The sequence below is a fragment of the Diadema setosum genome, chromosome 11 (assembly GCF_964275005.1).
Source record: "Diadema setosum chromosome 11, eeDiaSeto1, whole genome shotgun sequence".
In the NCBI taxonomy this organism is placed as follows: Eukaryota; Metazoa; Echinodermata; class Echinoidea; order Diadematoida; family Diadematidae; genus Diadema; species Diadema setosum.
Window position 1 is genome coordinate 20271214 of NC_092695.1, and position 23017 is coordinate 20294230.

At 38.7% G+C, this 23017-nt stretch overlaps 2 protein-coding genes across 2 annotated transcripts in view; one reads left to right on the forward strand and one right to left on the reverse strand.

Annotated features, from left to right (window-relative positions):
• Nucleotides 1-20465, forward strand: part of LOC140235339 (sushi, von Willebrand factor type A, EGF and pentraxin domain-containing protein 1-like) — a 43780-nt gene extending 23315 nt beyond the window's left edge. Inside the window, exons 17-31 of the mRNA XM_072315366.1 lie at nucleotides 738-998; nucleotides 1926-2080; nucleotides 2613-2898; nucleotides 3786-4056; nucleotides 4403-4613; nucleotides 6172-6322; nucleotides 7055-7267; nucleotides 8116-8244; nucleotides 9059-9181; nucleotides 12089-12126; nucleotides 16591-16689; nucleotides 17325-17376; nucleotides 17853-18378; nucleotides 19441-19754; nucleotides 20269-20465. Of these exons, the coding sequence (XP_072171467.1) occupies nucleotides 738-998; nucleotides 1926-2080; nucleotides 2613-2898; nucleotides 3786-4056; nucleotides 4403-4613; nucleotides 6172-6322; nucleotides 7055-7267; nucleotides 8116-8244; nucleotides 9059-9181; nucleotides 12089-12126; nucleotides 16591-16689; nucleotides 17325-17376; nucleotides 17853-18378; nucleotides 19441-19754; nucleotides 20269-20465 (3026 nt within the window). The remainder of the gene's footprint in view (nucleotides 1-737; nucleotides 999-1925; nucleotides 2081-2612; nucleotides 2899-3785; nucleotides 4057-4402; nucleotides 4614-6171; nucleotides 6323-7054; nucleotides 7268-8115; nucleotides 8245-9058; nucleotides 9182-12088; nucleotides 12127-16590; nucleotides 16690-17324; nucleotides 17377-17852; nucleotides 18379-19440; nucleotides 19755-20268) is intronic.
• LOC140234712 (uncharacterized) lies at nucleotides 9861-11222 on the reverse strand. Its single transcript, XM_072314745.1, has one exon. It carries the CDS (start codon nucleotides 11220-11222, stop codon nucleotides 9861-9863), a length of 1362 nt encoding a protein of 453 aa, XP_072170846.1.
• Nucleotides 20466-23017: the final 2552 nt, after the last annotated feature.

The following is a 23017-nucleotide window of genomic DNA, read 5'->3' on the forward strand; positions in this document are numbered from 1 at the left end:
AGATTTTTAAAGATTCAAATTCTACTGGGGGTCTTTTTTTTTCTTTTGTCGGATTTCCTTTTAGTTTCTTCTAATTTGTAAATGCAAATACTATTGTTTAATATCGATCTGAAATGAAGTAAAACTACACCTGTGATGAGGTTATAGTTATTTTCACTTGTCCAGTATTGGGCTTATTCATCGGGAACGACTAGACATGTATTGCATTGACATGATGTAAAAGTAGATAATCTCGTGGATTATGAACCCACTTTAGGGTGTGTACAGTTCTGGTTGAGGTGAGGATTTAGCTTTTAACGTTTTGCGAGATATTCAGAAACCCACTCTATGAGATGTCAAATAGCATGCAATTCTAAGTGGTATCAAAAGTTTATTTGATGAAAATCGGTTTTGAAATGGCTGAGATATCCTAACACAAGGTGAAACAAAGAGATCCTAATAAAAGGCGTGGCCTATCGCTTTTATTATTATCACTTTTTTGGATATCTCGGCCATTTCAAAACCAATTTTCATCAAATAAACGTTGAATCCTTCTTAAAATTATATTCTCTTTCATATTTCATAAGAGGTTTCTCATCATCTCACTTAGGAATATTATAAACCTGAATCCCCACCTCAACCAGTACTGTACAGTCCCTTTAAGGACTCGTGAGTTACACCATCACACTCACGTGCGCTTATCCCAACGTGCTGAAAATTTATGCTTCGTTTTCAATGAACCAACCCGCCTTGTCCAGTCATCAACGAGTGCGACTTCAACGGACGCAACCCCTGTCTTAATGGAGCGACGTGTGAAGATCTTCCACAGGGGTATCACTGCGCCTGCCTGCCCGGCTACACCGGCCAGAACTGCGAGGTAGACATCGACGAGTGTTTCAACAACGATGCGTGTTTAAATGGCGGCAGTTGCGTGGATCTAGTCAACGGCTACCGGTGCAGTTGCCCTCCGGGATTCCACGGCGTCAACTGTCAGAACGATGCCGACGACTGTCTTGGAGGTGAGAGCCATTTTCATTCAAAAGTCATATCACAACATTTCGACCTCATCCGTTCTTTGTATCCACATTCACTTTCTTACACACACACAAACGCAAGTCTTACACAAGCGCAAATCGACACAAATACCTTGCCCAACATATTGCGTAAAGAACCCTCATTTCTTGAATAATTTTCTCCCATTATTCCCAGGAATGAGGTTGGTATTATAGTTTTGCAAGCATGTATACAAGTTTTCAGTTACTTTCCCTTCCTTGCTGAGGTCACCATCCAAGTCAAAGTCAAATTTTGCATGTTAGGGTGGCAGTCTCCTTTATTCTCTCTTTCAGACGCAGTGTAATAGCAAAGCTATTACCGGTATTAATTTGATTCTCTCTGTGGCAATGACAGAAACATTTATAGTTCTTTCCATGCATTCATGACATAGTGTGTTGGCATTCTAGGCCGTTTATTCACGCTTGTACCTGAAAAAAACTTTAAAATCTCTAATCTATATACACTCCGACCTCTGCTATCTGGACATGTCGGGACTGCAGCCGGTGCGGATAAGCAATCTGGCCTGATGTGCGAGAAATTAATGTTTTGTTATGTACATGTGCCTGCAGCTACCGACAAAGTGGTAGCTATACATGCTATTGGTACATAGCGTACATCGCAACAGTCATGTAATCTATGCTAGCCCATTATAACTTAAATTATCTGGAACTTACCAAAGTTTCTTAAAATCATTGTAGGTACATCTTATGAGTTTTTAGGAGTTTCAATTGAGTTTGAAATCACTCATTTTTCGTTTTCAGAGCATGAACACGACCGGATGTTAGAGAGGTCCGGATAAAAGATGACCGGGTAATGAAGGTCGGACTGTATCTCAGTCTTTTTATGCTAAAAACGTCTGCTTCATTTTTGCATTTGCTTACGAATTTGGTCAGCTGATTGCCGCTTTGGTGGAACGTGTGTCGACGGGATCAACTCCTACACGTGCCATTGCCAGGACGGTTTCACCGGAGAACACTGCCAGATTAATCTCTTCGATTGTGCTTCGGATCCCTGCCAGAATGGGGCCTCGTGCATAGACCTCAAGTCGGTAAGGATTTGCTCTCAAATCAGGAGGCTTCACATTATCATCTTCAAAATATTATTTCGCACTTTGATATTCGGATATCGTCTGTGTTACATGAAATAAAGAATAGAGTCAATCTATCACATATTAATCTTCGTTGCATTTTGTAATGCATGTATACATTTTTACGAGAAATGATGGTAACAATCGTACTTGAAATTCATAGACACCGCGCATGTTCAAGTTTACTTAAATAAATTTGGTAGAATAAGGTTTTATCTTATTCACTGAAGTCAATTCGAACAAGATGTGGAACATCGCACATGAAATGCTATTGCTTAAAATATGTTCTTTCGTTCTGTCACTATTTCATTCTAAAAGACGGGTGTATCTGAAGAGAACGTAAACTGTAAACCGTTGTGGCACTGTACGCCAATAAGCGTGGTAACAATTAGACTTACTGTTCTTCGCCGAAGCTTTTTGTCTTTACTGCACGTGTCAGTGGCACCTCAGTTAAGTGAAATTAAGTACTTTATATTTTGCATCGAAATTGCAGAACTTCACGTGCTGCTGCCCGCTAGGATACACTGGTCGTTATTGTGAGTTGATAAAGGATTACTGTGTGTCATCACCGTGCTACGGCAACGCTACCTGCTCCTCATCAAACACCGGCTACGCATGCGCATGCCCAACTGGGTTCGAAGGTCACGACTGTGACGTGAATATCGACGAATGCCATACAAGAAATGTCACCTGTCAAAATGGCGGAGTTTGTATTGATGCCATCAACGACTATCATTGCATCTGCCCACTTGGTTTTGATGGCGTCCATTGCCAAACAGGTACAGTTGCAAAAAGTATAGAGACGAAAAGTATTCATGTGGAGGACAAGGTGACAGTCAGCCGTAATTAGCATATGTATACATTCTATACCCGATACCAATTACAGTTAAGTGCCATAATGTATGTTGTACCACAGTTTACTGAAGACAAATAGCAGAGTAGTTTCGTCCTCTCTGACTTCTAAGTCAATATTGTGATCTCTCTCTCTCTCTCTCTCTCTCTCTCTCTCTATATATATATATATATATATATAACAATTAACGGAAACAGACTGATGGACTGCTAATGCCTGTGAAATTGCATAAACCAATGTATGGATGCACATTATCCTTTAAAGAAATGTGTTTCTATCAAACACAGAGAAGTCTATACCCACTGATTCAGTTTCTTTTCTCGATTACGTTGACATCGATGGGACCATGCTGTTTTGAAGTATATGCAACAAATGATCAGATACCGCGACAGTCTATAGCCCTTCGAGAAATTGATAACCATACTTTTGTGCGCCCTAACCCGCATGTTGTCACCGTCTGTTCCTCTTTCATTTTCTGTTACATATACAGTACAGTGTATCTCTGTGTGATGTTCACCCTGACTTTTGTTTCATGTTTGTAATGTTTATGATATCTATGCTATGGTCATTACCTTCTCGAATAAGTAGTAGTAGTAGTAGCAGAAGTAGTATTAGTAGTAGTAATAATAATAATGATAATGATAATAATGATAATAATGATATTAATAATAATAATATTGATAATAATGATATTGATAACAAGCCAGTTTTATTCTTCGTGATAGCAAAGTTAGTTCATTACTAAAAACTTTATCTCAAAACAAGTATTATGGGCTGACCCATAATGTCTTATATCACAATTGATAATTTCAGAACTTTCGTCAGATTACGATCTTCATTTTGACACCGTGAGAACTGTGAATAGAGCAGAATTAGAGGGCGTCCTCCCAGACCTCTTCGAATTCACATTGGCCTTCTGGATGCGCACGTCGGACCGGGTCAATTTTGGCACACCAATTTCCTATGCAGTGAGAGGAGCGGAAGGTGAAGAGGATGTTGACAACGCCCTCACGCTGCAAGATTACAACAACTTCGTCCTCTCCGTGAACGGGGAAAGTGTGGCGACCTATGTGTCAGCGAATCAGTAAGCTGCGTGCTTGCCATGCCAAGAGTGAATTTAAATTCCGGTCAATCACATCATAGGTCGTTTCAAAATCATAATATGCACGAATACATTAGGTAAGACCATTTGGCATAAAAAATGATAATAACCTGTAAAATCGTGTGCTGCTTTGTTAATCATATTTTGCATTTTTCAGTTTCAAGGATCTTATGTTTTCGTACACATTTTTGCAGTGCATTAAAATTGTAGAGACATCTTGCTTTGACATACAAATAACCCTGCATGGAAATGCATTTTTGGTGTTCGTGTTTTTTTTTTTCAATAAAAATTGGTCAGAGTAGTGTTATCTCTTGAATATCTCTCGCAGAGATGACCGCTGGTATTTCATCACCGTCACCTGGTCGAATCATAAAGGGGCGTGGTCGCTTTATCTGGACGGGACACTAGAGACATCTGGTAAGAGGCTCTCCAGTAAAAGACCTATCAGGGGGCGTGGCATGTTTGTCGTCGGGCAGGAGCAGGACAGTTACAACGGGTCGTACGTCCCAAAAGAGTCATTCCTTGGAGCGATTACACAGGTGAATACAATAACGTAGGAAATATTCGTTATTTCTCAAAGAATTCGTTGGGTTCATGTCTTACTTCTATGGCGAGCCAAATGTCCTGAAAAGGCGATAAACTAAGTTTACCAGTAAACAACTCAGTTTCTCGCTCAAAAAACTGAGTTTATATATTTAACATAACTTAACTTATTACCGGAAAAACTTAGTTTATCGGTCGACAATGATTTTTTTTTTTTGTGATTAAACTGAGTTTATCACGATAAAGTTAGTTTTTTGCTCGTTTTTCAGTCGATAAACAGAGTTTAACAACAAACTTAGCTTTTCGCTTTATCAACAAAGTTTCTCTCTCTAAAAAAAAAAAAAAAAAAAAACCACTAGTTTATCGACCTACAAGTATACACTTGATTTATCAGTAAATCGAGTTTTTCGATTTATGGGACATAATAATATGACAAGCCAAATGTCCCCTAAAGGCGATAAACTGAGTTTATTGCGGTTTATCACTAGAAAAAACCTAGTGTATTGGTCGATAAACTAAGCTCTTTCGGTGATAAACTAAGTTTATTATGTGAAACACTAAGTTTATCACTAAAAACGGAGTTTCTCTGGAAATCCTAGTTTATCTCCCGACCATAAAGCAATTATATAACAACTTTTTCGATTTATGGACACTTGGCTTGCCATATGTGACCTGAAGACCCAATAGCGTTCATGGATGCGCCCGACTCATTCCCCGCCCACCGGTCGGGTTCATTCAAAAGCCACGAATAGCACCGATCAGAGAATAATGGTTATTATTTCCCTCGAGGAGTACGTTCATCGGTAACGGTCGACTCCAGTCGAGATTTTTCGGCTGTGCTTGTACCAAAGACACAGAGATCAGTGATAGATATGTACACAATTCGTTACGTACACGGCGATTCTTGAATACATGGGAGCAGGGCAGCCATCCCACTCCGTGTTATCTCCTTAAGACACTGACACCAAATTTAGCTATTAATTTCTGTATCGTCGTAACAAACGGAAGAGTTACCCAACCTAGCAAGGAATGATACATGCAAAGTGGATTCCATGTATTGATAACGTATTCAAAAGGAACCCCCTTGAATCAAAGTAGGGCCTTTTTTGAATACTAATATGTTACGTACGTTGTATGGAATAAACTTACGATTTGTAGAAATCATTCAATATCACATATTCTCCTTCTACTACGACATCATGATGAATTGTAATGTTCCCCACTACAAACGAAGGCGGCACATGGAGGTGACCGACATTTAAGAACTCATGACTTTGAAATGATTGTCCCTTTCCCTGCTAACTTTCACTGTGTGTTTAAATAATTCCGCATGGTGAATGCTTGTTGTATTCGGAGATATTTCTTATTTTAAACAGCAGGTTTGACGTTCTCACGTTGAAGATGAAGATGTACATAAACCATTTTATTAGACAGCATGATAATTTAACGAAATCACATGAATAAAGACAGAAGTACATATCGAAATATCGAAATACTTTAACTAAATTATTGTTTCTATTCGTTGATACGATTAATGTCAATGCCGCACATTAGGTCAATGTGTGGGACTATGCCATGGAATTGGACGAGATTCTCAATCTCCAAGCTTCGTGTTCCCCCGCTGGCAATGTGCTGTCCTGGGCTCAGCTGTCGACGGGAATCAACGGCGAGGTCCGGATCCAAAGGCCATCGCGACAGTGCTCAGGTAACATCTCCAGATCGCTTGATGTTTCTTTTCGTGTGTCTGTTTTTGTGGTCACGTCAATCGAAATCGGAGTCTTGTCTGAAAAATAACGACTTATTGTTTTGGCAATAGCTTATGCAGTATCTAGTTTGAACATCTGCGTTAGCAAAATCTGGTATGATGTACCGATCAATCCATTTGAAAATCAAAGTTGCTCAACATGTCACAGAAATCTTACTTGGACAGGTATTGAACCAAGCACATACTTATGAATCGATGTCATACATCAACTTTGCACACTGTTTATTAATTTCATATTAATGATCACACACAAGCGTGATTTGCTCAACTCCATATCTGAGGTAGAATTCAATGATTTGCAACAGGCATGCTGGGTCCACTTCTCTTGTATGATAATCAAATGTCCCTTTTTATGACAGGTCATGGGCACTTGTGAAATGTGACATCAAACGTGACATCAAACGTGACATATTATATCAAACGTGGGAACATCTTCGTACAATTCATGGAGTGTTCTATAGAATTGTGAATAGCACAATACCGCTCAGAAATTACTGACATGTAAATGGCTAAACTTGATAAACATACAGATTCACACTAAACCAAAAGTAGTAGTGACATCCCCTTATCAGCACAATAAATGCATGGTCACGTGTCATCTCAGAGCCAATCAACTGCTCAGGTCTCTTGTCTGCATTCTGATCATGACGTCTTGCATCCGTCTCTCAATAGCACTTGATGACTGTGCTGTGGCACCCGATTATTGTAGAAATGGTGGCACGTGCCTGGATTCTCACGACGGTATCTCCTGCAAGTGTCCGCCCGGTACCTACGGACCGTCGTGCGAAAACTTGGCGATACCCTGCTTGCCCGACAACCAGTGTCTTAACGGGGGCAGTTGTACTCCACAGGGCGATGGCTGTCTATGTCCCCCGGGATTTTCAGGTGAGATGATGCTGAATTCGAACCAATTTCTGTCTTCGTTTCTTCTGTTTCTAATTATCGTTTCCATTATTATCGTTTATTTAATTGTCAGCAACATTGTTGGAAGTAATTCTGATAGTGCTGATATGGTCGTTAGGCCTAACTTGATATGATGTTATTGGTGTTATCATTATTATCATATCTATGATTTTTATCATCATCGTTATCTTCGTTGCTATACGACAACCACGACTAGTACTATTATGATGAACATCACTACCGTCCAAATTTATTGCCCTTGCTATATTGGGGTCAAAAGGGTCCACAGCCACACCTACTTTTACCAGTGTGCTCCTATCGATTAACAAACAAACAAAAAAAAAACAACCAAAAAAAAAAAACACTGTGTGTTTGCGTGTGTGTGTGTGTATGTGTGTGTGTATGTCTGTCTGTCTGTATCTGTCTGATTGATTGACTGATAAATGAGTTATTCATATTGAAGAGAGATTAATTGCAGTATAAATTGAAAAATTGATTGTTTGTGTTTTGAATTGTATTTGTATTGTTTTGTTTTGTTTTTTGATAATGTTACACCCAGATTGGATTAATTCATGACTGATTTGAATGAAATCAATAAATATCAAGGGGAAAAAAATGTGTGGGTGTGCTGATGTGTGTTTACGAGTTTGTTTAATTTTTTGTTTTCTTAAACTGTTTAACAGAGATACAACACTAAGTTACCGAGAAAAGGAGCAATTAATGTGTAGACCTACTCGGCATTTATACTGTCGCATCCACTCTCTTCATGATTCATGAAAAAATGCCGGTGTTGATATTGTTATGACGATGATTTTTCTGTTGACTTTTAGGCCGACTCTGTGAAGATGCGACAGCTTGTGCAAACCACAACTGCAAACGCAAAAGCAAATGCACTGTACTCGATGGGCGTGCAACGTGCATATGTCGACCCGGTTTCACGGGTAGATTTTGCAAATACGGTGAGAACTACAATGCCTACTTTCTCTTCTTTTCACATAAAAACAACAAAAACAACAACAACAACAACAACAACAACAATTCTTAACCACGAAATACGTTTTGCTGTGGCTCTTTAATACTCCACTTGTGTATCAAATCAATTGATTATAATTCAAGAGCCAGTTGCCATTTATTCGCATTTCACATTTTCAGATACGTGCTAATCAGCTTCGTTGTCTTCCGCATGTCATATGTACACACGGCATGGAGAATGCGGCACATAAAAGAATTAATGCAGAGGGGGTAATTTGTTAAAATTGTGCATGCGTTTGATTTACCCCTTTCTACAGTTCTAAGTTTATATTCGGGCAAGTAGGACACTGTTTGAGCACGAGCAAAGGTGACCTTCATTTTGTCAAATTTGGAATGTAAACAGATAATCTATTTTTTTTTTTCAGATATGAAATGATAGGCATGGTCACATTGGCATTTTTATAAAATGTGATAATCACGTGTGTAATAAGAAAAAACAAGTATGTGTTTTACCTGGGTTGTTTTGTACGGTGATCATGAGTAATTGTGAAATCATATAAGATATGACATGAACATAATTTTGCGACGTATCATCATCATTGACGAAGTCACCCTATATATGTGTAGTTCCGCTCCCAATTTTAGCAAAGTTGTAGTCACGAGTTTTGGCGAGCTTGTTAACGAATGTCAAATCGAGAGAAACTTTTGAGTCCCTACTGTGGGGAGTATTAATTCTGTGTTGTTGTTATCCTCTTTCTTTTGCTGGAATTTACACTCACTCATCCCCATCGTTGAGAGCAGACATAGACGAGTGCTTGGCGGACAACGGAGGGTGCGATCATTCCTGCAAGAACACAGCCGGGTCGTTCCAGTGCTCCTGTCGTGAGGGATACGCCCTGCAGGATGACGGCAAAACATGCATCGGTGAGCAGGGCCCTGTTTTGTGAAGAGTCATAATTGATTATATAGTTGATTTCTATGGTAAGTCTATGGCAGCCTGTGTTGTAAGGGAATTTATAATCAATTATATCTTTTGATAAAACGGGGCCCATGACGAACTATAATTAGTCATTAATTTATTAATTTGTTCAGTAATTCATGTTGATGTATATACAATCATTATAAATTATATATAGTGCATGAGGCTGAATGCACTATAACAATATATAAGCACCGACAAATTCTGAATTTGTCCCGAAGGCCAGTATATTCAATGAGGCCGCAGGCCGAATTGAATATAACTGCCTGAGGGCAAATTCAGAATTTGGAGGTGCTTGTATATTGTCATAGTGCAAGAAGAACTCATGCACTATGTGTTATATAAAATAGTATACATACCCAGGTGAATTATAAAAATAGGTAGAAATAGGGAAGTCCAGATCACTTACCAATACCAGTTTCTTTCAAGCTGTGTACAAAAATGATCCTTTTCCTTTGTAGACAAAATCCGGAAGTAACAGTAGAAACTCTTAACAGTCAACAGTTAACACGTAATTAACGCTCTGGAACACCGAACACAAGATCCAAACGTGAAATTCCATAATGGCATAGGCCTAAACATAAGACCATGCCCATGTTGTACATCGTCATTGAGTTTGTTCGTTTACTTCTGATAATAGATTTTGACTTTGCATCCATGAAAATGAAGTTGCTGGTGAGTACTTATGTTGGAGCTGATGTTAATAGGAGAAGTGTGGGGTGACACGAGTCCAGCCGTAACGTTAGGACTAGATGTAGGCCTAGATCTGCGAGCGACAGAGCTAACGTTAGAAGTAGTAGTACTAGGACCAGGACTACATGCAGGAGTAGGACCAGGTCTAGGCGCAACCGGATTCAAGCACATGCTTGTGGCAGGCGTTGTAGGCGTTGACTGGACCCGAGAAATGGTCAAACTCATTCGTCGCTTTTGCTCTTCCTCAACTCGAGAATAATGCTTTATGCTTGTCTCAGATTTGTGCCCGGAGATTGCCATTATATGGCGTGCTTCGAATCCAGCATTATCGAGTTTGTGAATTGAAGATGCCCGAAGGCAGTGGTTGGTATACACTTTAGAACAATGTGCTTCAGCAGTAATCGACATTTTGTTCGCAAGAGTATTCACACCTACGGGAGAATTGTCGTACCATGGATGGCCAGGCCTTGTGGTTGCTTTTGGTCGTTGCCACAATGCATCACAGTGTGGATGTAGGTGTGAGACATATTTCACGAAAGATTCAACGGGGCAGTCATCCTTATGGGTCTCATACATACGACCTTGTTGACTTTGTTCGTCATCAAGCCCTTCCCCACGGTGATTCTTGGTTTTCATGTCTCTAGCCAGATACACATACCTTTGATTCGAAGAGTCAGTTGTGACAGCAAAATTTTCCTTGTTCATGTTGCGGAGATTTTCTCTTCCCCTGTTGCAGAAATGCAACATTAGATCTAAGAAAACCTTATTCTGGAGACCCCTTGGTGTCGTAGGTGAGACGGCAGGTGAAGATTTGATTTTTGACATATCTTCGTCGGTGATAGGGTCCTTATGCCGTACGGATCCTTTCCTAGCCTCTTTCACTTTGTGCAGCACAGCTTTAAACATATCATTTGCACCTTTGAAGTCACCATCGCTACAAATGTTTACGTCAAGCGTTTGTTGAAAGTGTCGCTGAAGAACATAACGAAGTGTGATCAAAGAGCGCTTAGCGTATAGTTCCCCATTTCCCCTACGCACCTCCGCGTAAAATGTACGCAGAAAGCGGCACAAATCTTGGGCTGACTTCCTTTCAACATTCGTCAGGCTGATTCCTTTTTCCGAGCAGTACGATTCCAAAATTCGAAGGGCGTATTTGATGACATCTTTTGTTTTCTTTGCGTCCTTATTGTCCAAGATGTCGCTTAGATCAGTCTCTGTTAGAGTAGCGAACCTGTTGTTTTCTGCTTCCATGTTTAAATCTACCGCCGAACTAGTCGAGTCCCCCACATACATTAGTACATGAGTTGCTGGCGGCGATGGATCAAACTTCGATAATAACGATAGTATCGAAAAAAAAAAGATATCGTGATTGTGGCGCAATCGCGTCGATAAGGTGCGGGATTCAGTACTCGATGATTAAAATGAGGGAGCAAAAACCGATATCAAATCGATAGTGGGTTATCGTTTGCAATCGTTATATTTTTCGTGCACTATAACTTTTGCCATGCACTGCCGGCCTGTATCATAAGTATGTATGCTATTTTATATATATATGTATATATATATATGTAGAGAGAGAGAGAGGGAGAGAGAGAGCGAGAAGATTGGCAATAGACCATGTTGAAATAGCTACGTCCGTTGAACGCTTCATCTTCTCGCACTGTATATATATATATATATATATATATGTACATATTATACATATAACATTAATATAATGTGCACGTTCTTCGTATATCTCTCTGGCATATATCATTATCATATTTGATGTGAATATACATAATGTATATGTGTCATACCCAGCGAGATAAAGAGAGAGAGAGAGAGAGAATTATGCACCATTACCACAAAAGCTTACAAAAGTATAGGGTCTACTTACGTTTTGTGTTTTAATATTTCATATTTTTTCCTGTTTTACTGTGTTTAGAAGACATATTAGAATATCTACAAAGATATATTTGATAAGCTTTTAAACTAAACCTATACAGACGAGGTCAAATCGACTTCAACTTTCGTGTGGCAGAAATGCACTCAAATACTCTTAATACATTACATCTGACTGTCTGTGCAGCCGCGTGTCAAATCCAAGCCACTATATTGGAGGGGAATTGAAACATTTGTGTCTAAATTTGTGTTTTCTTTTCGATTTTATCAATTAGATACGAGTTTCTGCAGACACCGGGGCACCTTTTATTCGGTGAGTTGTTACCTTGGCATTCAGCAAAGACTGGAATCCCGTAGTCGGGCGTTTCAGTTTCAAATAGGGTAATCACATTTTCACATAGATGTTTTTCCAAACTTTATTTTTGCTGCTTGGCAGCCTGTTTTCTTTCTTGTTCCCCGCAAGTCACACGAAAGGCTTGCCCGGGAGGTGTGACAGGACCTTTATCGAAGAGTATGAGTGACGCTGCTCCCGAACTTTGCAAATGAATTCAATTCAATTCAAATTCAAATGCGCAATTAGGAAATGCCATGCTTGTTTAAGGGGACTTCAGTAACAGATTCCACATTCAACGTAAAGGAAATTATGTGAAGATTCACGGAAAGCCGATCAAAAGGCCGTCAGAGCCCATAGCTCTGATTATAAAATCCACTGAAACATTTTCTTCCATTTACGTCATTTACCTACACTATAATATGGCTTAAACAATCAGAGAATGCATTGATAGCAGTGCCGAACAGAATGAGTAAAGCGTATCATTGTTGTGAGTATCGTCTTCAAATACCAGCTTCTTTCACAAAAGACTTTTAACTAAAAACAGTGATAAGAAAAGGAGGAACAGTTTAATAAGTATCAACCTTATAGAGTGTAAAGAATAGGTAGACGGTCGAGACGTTAACTACTGTGGCTCGCCATGTTGTAGAACAACAATCGCGATGTGTAGGCCCTAAACTGTTAAACCACTACTGGTAATAAAACAAAAAAAACCCCAGCAAACTAAACAAACAAAACAATTCAATTGTGGTGATTGCGCGTTATACAAAAATGCATGTGAAGATAGGAAAGTGTATTATTGTTGTGAGTATCATCTTCAAAAGAAGACTTAAGGTAGGTACCAATTTCTTTCACAAATGACATTTATAGGCGAGAACAGTGATAAGAAAAGGGGAACAAACTGATAATAGTCAACCTTGTAGTGTAACTCCAATGAGCAGGCAGACGGACAAGTCAAGAACTGTGACCTGCAGTATTGTAGACTAACCACTCTGATGTGTATGTAAGTTTAAATATTATTTGCCAGTTGACATGAGAAAATGTCATTATGATCCATTACATAATTTACATATCATTATTATAATACACACATGCGCATTGCATAATAACGGTTTATGAAAATAAAGGGCAACCTACTGACATGAATGTGCTACAACACGTATAACGTAGCCCTTAACGGATCTAGCTGCCCTGGATCCACGTCAAAGTTTCGACAATAACGGCATTCTCCACGTGCATACACCCCTTTTGTGGAAGTGTGTTGTGCATTGTGCACAGTATATAAATATGGCCAAACCAGCGCCCAGCGTCGTCTGCTATAGTGTACTTATTTATACGAATAATACAAGCAGCATGACGTACGTGCAACGAATTTGGCGAAATGTCCTGCGAAAAGAAACCCAGTCTTGCATGCTTTAAAACAAAACAGGCACCCTTACTTCAAAATTTTTCGGGGGTTATATACAGTAACTTTTTTTCCCCTTGTTCTACTTCAGGATTGCTATGGAAAAGATTTGAAAACTACCCCTAATTGAAAACATTTCGGGTAAACCTATAAAAGGGACCCCCTATTTGAAAGAATTTTCGGGATTTTTTTCGCGAACAGAACCTCTAAAATACGTATAACCCGTTCCTGAAAAATCGGGAACGCTCATACAATACAGATGATCACCCGAGTTGGGTGATGGGGGAATGAGATACACCGCGGGAAGTAAACCGCTTCCTGTAGTCTGTATGTTTGTTTGTTTGTTTGTATGTATTGTTACATATTCCACGTTTTAACATAAACCATAAACACAACACGAAGTTGAATGAGTGAATTTTCGAATACAGCAAATAAGACAGTCAGACATGTGAAATATGAGGAATCTACATAGAAGCATTGCTTGAAGGACGTATAGATTCCCAAATACAGATTTGAGATGAAATTCTTACATTACGTAAATTTTACAAATTGAAAAGAATGACAAATTATGAAGTAGGGAAATACAGACGTTGCAGAATATAAAAATAAGAAATGAAATGAAATGAATGTCTGCTACACAAGACTAATAGTAGAGAGTTATGGTTCGATCGAAATTGATATAGGTGCGAGTCACGTGACGAAGATGCAAAGTATGCATGCACATTTCGTACTGACTGATTTCGTAACGAAATAGGCCATGCGACACTTGGCGCTCCATACAAATTGTCCATGGTTTAAACCATGATTTCAATTGTACCACCTTCGTGAATTCGGGCCAGAAAGTCCCTGAAGAATGCTATAAATATGAGTTCAGAAAAGAGTTCAGAAGAGTTTATGCTTAAATGAGATGAGAAACTGAAATTGGATTATTTCACTGTACAGGTCATTCCAGAATTTAGGTCCTGTGTATAGTTATTGTTTATAGAGCAGATTCATTACATACAGGAGAAAGATGAGAAGAATATTTTTGTCTCGTATTTAGGATAAGAATGAGCTTCAGTATTTTTAACGAACATCGATGAAAACACGCCTGGGAGACCACCTGTATTTAACTGATACATAATGACCCATATTGAATTAGAATAAATTGAAATGATCTAATATATAAATAGTTACATGACTTTTTGTAAAGCATATCGTCATTATCATTCATAAAGCAGTTACTGGAAACACACAACGAACTACGAATAAACTTTTGCTGGTTCCGTTATAATCTCATTTCGTTTCTCTTTACCTGTATTTCTTTTGATTATCTTTTCATGGAAACTAAGAGCCATACCTTAACCCTAAAAAGACTGGGGGGGGGGGGGCCTAAAAGGCCCCCCCCCCCCCTCGACATTTCGCGCAATTACTCTGCAACACGCAATGCTCTCGCCGCGATGCTCTATGACTTTTTTCTTTCGAGTTTCCCGCACATTTTGACACCAAATTTGTGACGCCCGGGGGTACGGTTCTGAAGTTACATAACTTTTTGTACGTGCACGTGAGGCCGAAAATGGCTCAAAAATGTGATTTTGTGTACAAAGTCAATGCAAATTCAGTTTTTTCACATGGTTCATATAAATATGCTTATTTTTACTCTCAATGGCTAAAATTAATTTGTTTTAGGAGTATTATGCTTCAGAAAGTGTCTGCCACAAATTCTGTAAAAAAAAACAACAAAAACAAAAGGTTGAAAAAACAAAGAAATACATAAGAAATTCATATAACAATAAAATACATAAGAAATTAATCTTGATACCAAATTTTTTTTCAAGTACATTTGCTAAGAATGCCACAAAGAATAATTAGACCAAAAATGAGCACTTTTGGAGCTTTATTTACTGATTTAGATCAAAGAGTCTGATTTCTCGCATAAATTAGCATAATTAATCAAAATAAAATAAAAGAAGACTATTTTGTAAAATTTAAATATACGATCTTGTAGATTACATCGCACACTACCATTGTGCAAATTTCCGCGGCGATCGCGCGATCCACGGCCGAGATCTTAAGGGGGGGCCCTTTAGGCCCCCCCCCCCCCCAGTCTTTTGAGCTACCAAAATAGCCCAGTCTTTTTAGGGTTAAGTGGACTTGAAATTGAGCAGCCTAGACTATGCGCTCTGGATATCGGGTAGAGGAAAAAGGAATTCGATGTCATCAATAACGCAGGCAATATTGAAATTGAATACCTAAGTGTAAGAACGACCCAAATCCAAATTTGACTATCATTTTTCGAGACCCTTTACGAAGTCATGTGAATATAAGTAATCAGTCAAGCGACTTTTTTTTTCATTAAAATTTGTATGAATATCATTCCAAGAACTGAAAAAACTAAAAACATTAGAAAGTTATTTACATCTATATTTCTATTTTTCTAAAAGTTATTTACACTTGTATTTCTACTTTTTTTTTTTCTAGATTTCCTCTAATGGACTTGATCCAAATTATACAGTTGTCGATATGTTTAGATACCGAAAAATTCCACGGGGGCCACTTCGGTATCAGCGCAGTATTAAAATCTCTCTAAACTCTCACATATTTTGTTTTTAATTCTGACCAGAAACGTCCTCGCGGACGTAGGCATAAAATCGCGTAATCGATAATTCATACTTTGATCGATCACTGTCAAGTTTCTGATATCTCGTACTGTTTTTAAAAATGCAGCTATGAGTACTCTGAAATTTTATTTGCAAGGTCGAATAGGCCCATTAGCTTACTCTGCGACCATAATTCAGCGGAATATATTTAACACCATACTATATATGAAATGGTAAGGCATCATGCTTTATGTATATTATATAATATTATACTATACATGTATTGTATTACATTGTATTATATTATACTATATTAATTATATTACATTATATCATATTATATTATATCATATTATATTATATCATATTATATTATATCATATTGTATTATATTATATTATATATTGCATTACATTATATTATGTATGTGTATCTGCTGTCTGTGTCTATATTTTGATGTAGAGAGGAGCGGTATGGGATTCTGGTTGTGATTCGTGTGTCTGCCAGAACGGACGGGCTCAGTGTACCCCGAGGGAATGTCCATCCATAAGTTGCTCCCAGGTGAGATCATGAGTACTATTTTGAATCTCATTTTCTTTTTTGAAACGAGATTTAAAGTTTAAACCTGATTTTATCAAACATTTCCATCTGCTGCAACCATATAATGAGATTATGCAAAGTAAAATCATGTCTTTCATCGGTTTGTTTACACTAAATATTTTAAAGACCCATATCTAATCTATGACTTCAGTCATTACAATTCCCTCTCCGTTAAGATTGGATGTCATTTCTGTTTGATTTTCAGTGATGAAATCTTGGAGGGCTCATTTATCTATTTATTTATATGTCATAGTCGCGAATGCATATCCTTTTTATTTCATGTGAAAAGAAATAAAAGTTTACCCCTGTATGTATGTAGGGAATGTGCCAATTGTACAAACTTTGTGTTTTGATTGATCAACATTCCAAATACAGTCTGGAAAGACCGAGATATCACGAGACGTCAAAATAAAGTACTCGTTTGGCTAGCAAAAAGGCGAAATTACTGCAGAATATTTGTTATTAAATCTTATTCCTTCTGCAATTCTTGCCATAAATATCTCCAGTCCCCCCCCCCTTACATGGAGATTTGTTCAGCAAGTTGGCTTTGTACACAGATATAACATATTTTTATTTGTTTTTCTCTCTTAATATAGGAAGAGACGGAAATAAGGTTGCCTGGTGCTTGTTGCACATCATGTCTGCCAGGTAATACAACGAAATCAGAAAATAAACAAATGGAACAATATTATTTATGGTATGGAGGAGACGAAATTATGAGTTTTAGTTATTTAGCTAAGACTTTTATCCGGATCTACAACACGACATCAAATAGTTACAAAGCTTTAATCGAAGGATTGTAAAAAAAAAAAAAAAAATGGGAAAGAACACATAAAACTCCTGCAAGCCTTCCGTAAGACAAAAGAGCACTACAACCTAAATCGCAGTGACTACTACCTGTGGTTACATGATAATTTACAGATATTCTGCGGAGTGATTGTGTGGTTTTGCTTTGTTGAGCGAAGTTGAATTAATCACGAGAATACTTCATACAACGTTAAAGTACTTTTCTTTGTGTATATATCATGTGTGTGTGTGGGGGGGGGGGGTTGTGTGTTTATATGTGTGTATGCGTGTGTTTGGCAATGACAACCAAACCTTTACTTTCATGTCCCCTCATTCAGAACTGAACACGTGTTCGGTGGATAGTCGGGGCCTGTTCATCACTTTCGACGGGTATTCGTTCAGAAAGATGGGAAACTGTCGCTACATTCTTACCCAGGACTGCAGCGGCGTGGCCAACTTCGAAGTGCACGTCGAGCACCGTCAAGACAGCCACGACGTCGCGACTTATCAGCCGGTCGTCTACATCTATATCGATTGCGTAGAAGTTAAAATAGATGCAGACGGTACTGTGTACGTCTTCGGTGAGCTTGTGACCCTGCCGTATCTTCACGACAGTCCCCAGACTGTACAGATAAACTCAAGAGGACCTTTGGATATATTAGTTGCAACGAACAAAGGAATGTTTGTCGAGTGGTCTTCTGAAAGGGGGGTTAGCGTGCATCTTTCGTCGCAGCACAGTTCGAAGGCGTGCGGCTTGTGCGGGAATATGAACGGGGATCCCGAGGACGACACGTTGACCAGACAACTGATCACTAGCCAAACTACCAGGGAGCTTCTCCACAGCTGGAAAATCGGTGGCTACAAGTAGGTATTTTCACCTCCCCCTTCCTGCCGTCAACTAAGGCTCCTATCGACAACCGAGAAACAAGCTTCTCATTAGTCATGCTTAATGAGTGAAAGAACAAACTTATTTTCTTATATTTCCATCATTTTACCATTACTACGAGTAAAAATCACCTCCTGGCAATGTCATTGTATTCATTTCATTTCATTTCATTTTATTGTTTCCGCATGGTACAAGTAATCAACTATGATCACTTTCGGAAATATACACATGGTTCATCATTATTCATTGCCATTTTGCACATGAAAGGTAAGTAAATCATTTAGACTGAGAACAGAGATATAATAAAAAAAAATCGAAGTACCACACAGGAGGATCCCCAGTAAACCGAACTTAAAGGGATCGTATAGTTTTGGTTGAGACCTAACTTAAGGTTTCTGACATTTTTGGTGAGATAATGAGTAAACCTCTTATGAAATATAAAGGAGCATGTAATTTTACAAGGAATTCAGCATTTATGGTTTTGAAATGGCTGAAATATCCAAAACGGAGTGATCCTAATAAAAGGTGGGACCCAACTTTTATTACGATTGCTTTGTTTTACTTTGTTTTTGGATGTCTCAGCAATTCCAAAACCAATTTTCATCAAATAAACTTTGAATTCCTCTTACAATGGTATCCTCTGTACTATTTCATAGGTGGTTTCTTGGTATCTCACAAAAAGTTAAAAGCCCAATCCTCATCTCAACCAATACTGTACCATCCCTTTTAATATTTGAGGCCTCATTGAATACACAAAGAAATGAGATAAACAGTTTAAACCAACTATCGATTACTCGACTACAACCAAAACAAACTATTTCACACAACAAAACATACATGGTCATGTACACAGGTGATGCTAAGAAAGAAAAACGAAGAAGAAAGGGATGGCGATAATGGGAGATGGTGAGAAAGAACAGGAGAGAAAGAAATAGAAAGCACCGATCCTATTTCTTTGCTTTACTTGATTTGAAAGAGATGAACTCCATCGTCTGACGTGATTACACCTGGAACACTTCTGGTCAATGTTTTTTCAACAGGTACTGCAGGCCAGTGAAAAATCGACCACAACAGAACGCTCTGAAATTTGGACGCATCACAACGGAAGCCTGCGGGCTCATGAACTACCTAGACTTCCGCCGGGCGAGGGAGAAGTGCCGGGTGTTTTGGCACGAGCGTTTTGCAGTGTGCCACGAGCGAGTCGATCCCACGCCATACATGGCACTGTGCATTGAGGATGCGTGTACGTGTGGAGTGACCGAGCCGTGTCACTGCGAGGCCATCTCCGCGTACGCCAATGAATGCGAGCGCAACGGCGTGATCATCGAAAACTGGAGCGCCATGACGGCGTGCCGTAAGTAACCCGTGAACGTCAATGCTTGGTTGGCTTGGTTCGGTCTGGTTTGGTGTCATTTCTGTATTTTTTTTTTTTTTTTTTTTGCCAGGTTCAGCAACAAATGGATACCAACGGATGCAAAGTTTGCAAAGAAAGCAGAAAATAATTTTTGTTTTAATAGAAGTATAATAGTAGTAGTAGTAGGAGGAGGAGGAGTGGTAGTAGTAGTAGTACTACTACTACTACTAATAATAATAATGATAATAATAATAATATTGATAATGATAATGATACTAATAATGACAATGATAATGATAATAAACACTTCTTTGCGTAGCGCATTTCCTATCAAACATACAACTTCGATTTATACACGGAAAAATCGTCTCAATAACGAGGTCAAAAAGGATATAGGAACACGTGATAATTGTGACCGTGCATGAACAGATACCGCGGATCCGAGGACGTCGAAAGTTGTTCTTATTGGTTATTGATATGTGTGTGCGTTTTTTAATTGTGGTTTGTTCTGCAGACTTGACCTGTCCGCCGACCATGATTTATGATGACTACGGCCCACCATGTCGGCCGACCTGTGGGGACCCACAAGGAACAAGCTGTCCGTTCTCAAGCAGTCAGTACGTCGCGGGTTGCCAATGTCCGGCTGGGAGAGTTCTGAACAATTGTCAATGTATCACCATGGACGAGTGCCGGGAACTGAACGGAGAGTGAATGATCGTCTGCCGAATCGACTTCCCATTCTCCGAACATTCTTCTCCATACTCCCAATATACGACAAGCTCGACTCGAGAAAAGTTTACCTCATCAACCCCCTTCCTCCCACACACCACCCCCCCCCCCCCTTCCTACGAAAGAAAAACTATCCTTTACCGCTGTCAAACCACATCAGCTGTCAATATAAGCTGAAGCGGCTTGGGCTTTCCATAGCAGCGAAAATATGAACTCCACTGAATATTATGTGGGACCAACTCATGAGGCCATCCCATTTGGTAACAATCTCATGTAGCGGGAATGAGAGTGCCATTAGACCCCCTAACTCACCTAGAGGGACCCCCTCCCCCTCAATTAAAACCTGAGGAACTTCTTCATAAGAATGCCAAACGCGCATCAAATCCAAACACCTGTATGGAAGAAGGCGTGAGCATAATGAGCGATGGGGCCGTGCTTCCTCTGAATTGAACGCCTATTGTAAATTACTGTTATCCCTTACTACTAACATTTGGAAGAATCTGGATCTTATTTTCATTCAATATTCTGATCCATCTGAGTTCAAAGTTGTCACTGAAAGAAAATAATAAACCAATAGAGTTCGGAAGTGATGATGTCACAGTCCTCGGTTTAATAGCTTGGGGTGGAACCAGGTGAGGACATAAACACTCGGGTCAGGTGAGGTTGTTTTAGAACCAGTTTCCATGGCGATGAATGGCTATGAAATCACACTTTCGTACTATATATACACAGTCATGTATAAATGATTATTTGTGAACTTGAGAGCTAAGCTTGAGAGATAAGTTTCCAGCCCTGTTAGATAGAAGACGTACTGCATACCACCTTCTACTACTGTAATGAATGATCAAGTTGAGTTGCTGTTTCTTAAATGGGCAGCAGTCAGAGTCGTAACAAATGAATTAAATCTTGCTCAAGTCAACTCGATACTTGTTGTATCACTACTCATTCATTTCTAAGTTATGAAGGTAAATTCTGTACTTGTTATCATCATCTGTCTAACATCTAATGATCTGAAACAAAGTTATGTCTGGTTTCTTTGAAACCTACATGTTATTTTGAAAACAAACATATCATTGCTCAGAACAATGTCCATTTTGTAAGGGGGATTTGGAAGCACTGATTGAACATGTTTATTAGAGATTCCTAGCGGAGTATGACAATACAAGATTCGAGTTGAAATATGCCGTACTATCATAAGGGATTTTGTAAAGTTTTGGAAGAATGTATGTCCTTATTTATAAAAAAGAAAAAATTGTATATATCATGTGCGTGTATGATGTTGAACATTATAATATGACAGAAACATTTGTAAGGAATTGTTCAAATATCGGAAACGGCTCAGCGGGGGACAGACCTCTGAAATAGTTTCCTTTATGATAGGTGGAAAAAAAAAATCCCTGAGTTATGGCAATAACCCAATATTTTAGCTTTGCTTGCTAAGTTCGATTAAAATCATACACTATCATTCAATAGAGGGGAATCATCGCGGAACTTAAAAAGCAAAGTAAAATGTACCCTCGTAGTCTCTTGTTTAGGCTTTCATATGTACATAAACTTCCATTGACTTTTCTTGCGTACCAGAAAGAAATGCGATTGTCTGCCCATTGAACTTTATTTCTCTTTGTTTTCATTAGGGAGTGGTGAATCGAGGTAGGGCGCACCGGGGGCGCACCTCCTTTAGTTAATTAGTTTTCTTTTTTTTTTTCTTTAAAAAAACAAAACAAAACAAAACAATGAAAAGAAAAGGTAAGGAACAACCCCCTTTAATTTTGTATGCATGAAATCGCATGTCAGCTGATTAAACCCGGAAGTGATACCAGAAATATATAAACTCCTCCCCCCCCCCCCGTACGGAATTCCTGGACCCGCCCCTGCATTAGGTGATGACTAGTGCAATTGTACTGTCTGCAATACAAGTACATAATCCTATTTATTATGTCAACAAAGGTGAAAATAAATATCGTTTCTGATAATTGCTTCCTATTGAAATGATGATCGCTTAGGGCAGATGTGAAGATTGTTTACTTTTGTTTGTCCGAGGGACTGCAATATACAAGCTAAGCTTTTTTTACGGTCCCATCCATTTCCAACACCCTAATAGTATATGATTACCAGCTATTCGATGTAACGTTAAATAATTCTAAATGACTTTGTTTAAAGTTTATAATCTTCTCATGTAACGATTAACGAGCTCATGTAAATATTTGGAAAAAAAAATGTGTTAAGACAATATTACGTTGTGCTTATGATTGTGTACATTTGGTTTTTTTTTTTATGAAGAGATGAATAAAATGAAATTAATCCATGTACAAACTTCCAGTAAATGTGTTACCATTGTTATGGGCTTTTTCGCCTTTTCATACTATCATGAACAGAAAGGGAATAAGGGATAGGAATAAGAAACATAATATATGCAGGTTAATGGGCATCATCTATCAAAATGCAGAACAACTTTGCCATCAGATCACCAACATGATACTCTGTAGATACTAAAGAAAGATTTGTCGTTCTGACCCGAATGAACTGAGTGAATG

Bases quoted from the DNA above. Each gene is read 5' to 3' on its own strand.
- LOC140234712 (XM_072314745.1), bottom strand. From the start codon at position 11,222: ATGTATGTGGGGGACTCGACTAGTTCGGCGGTAGATTTAAACATGGAA.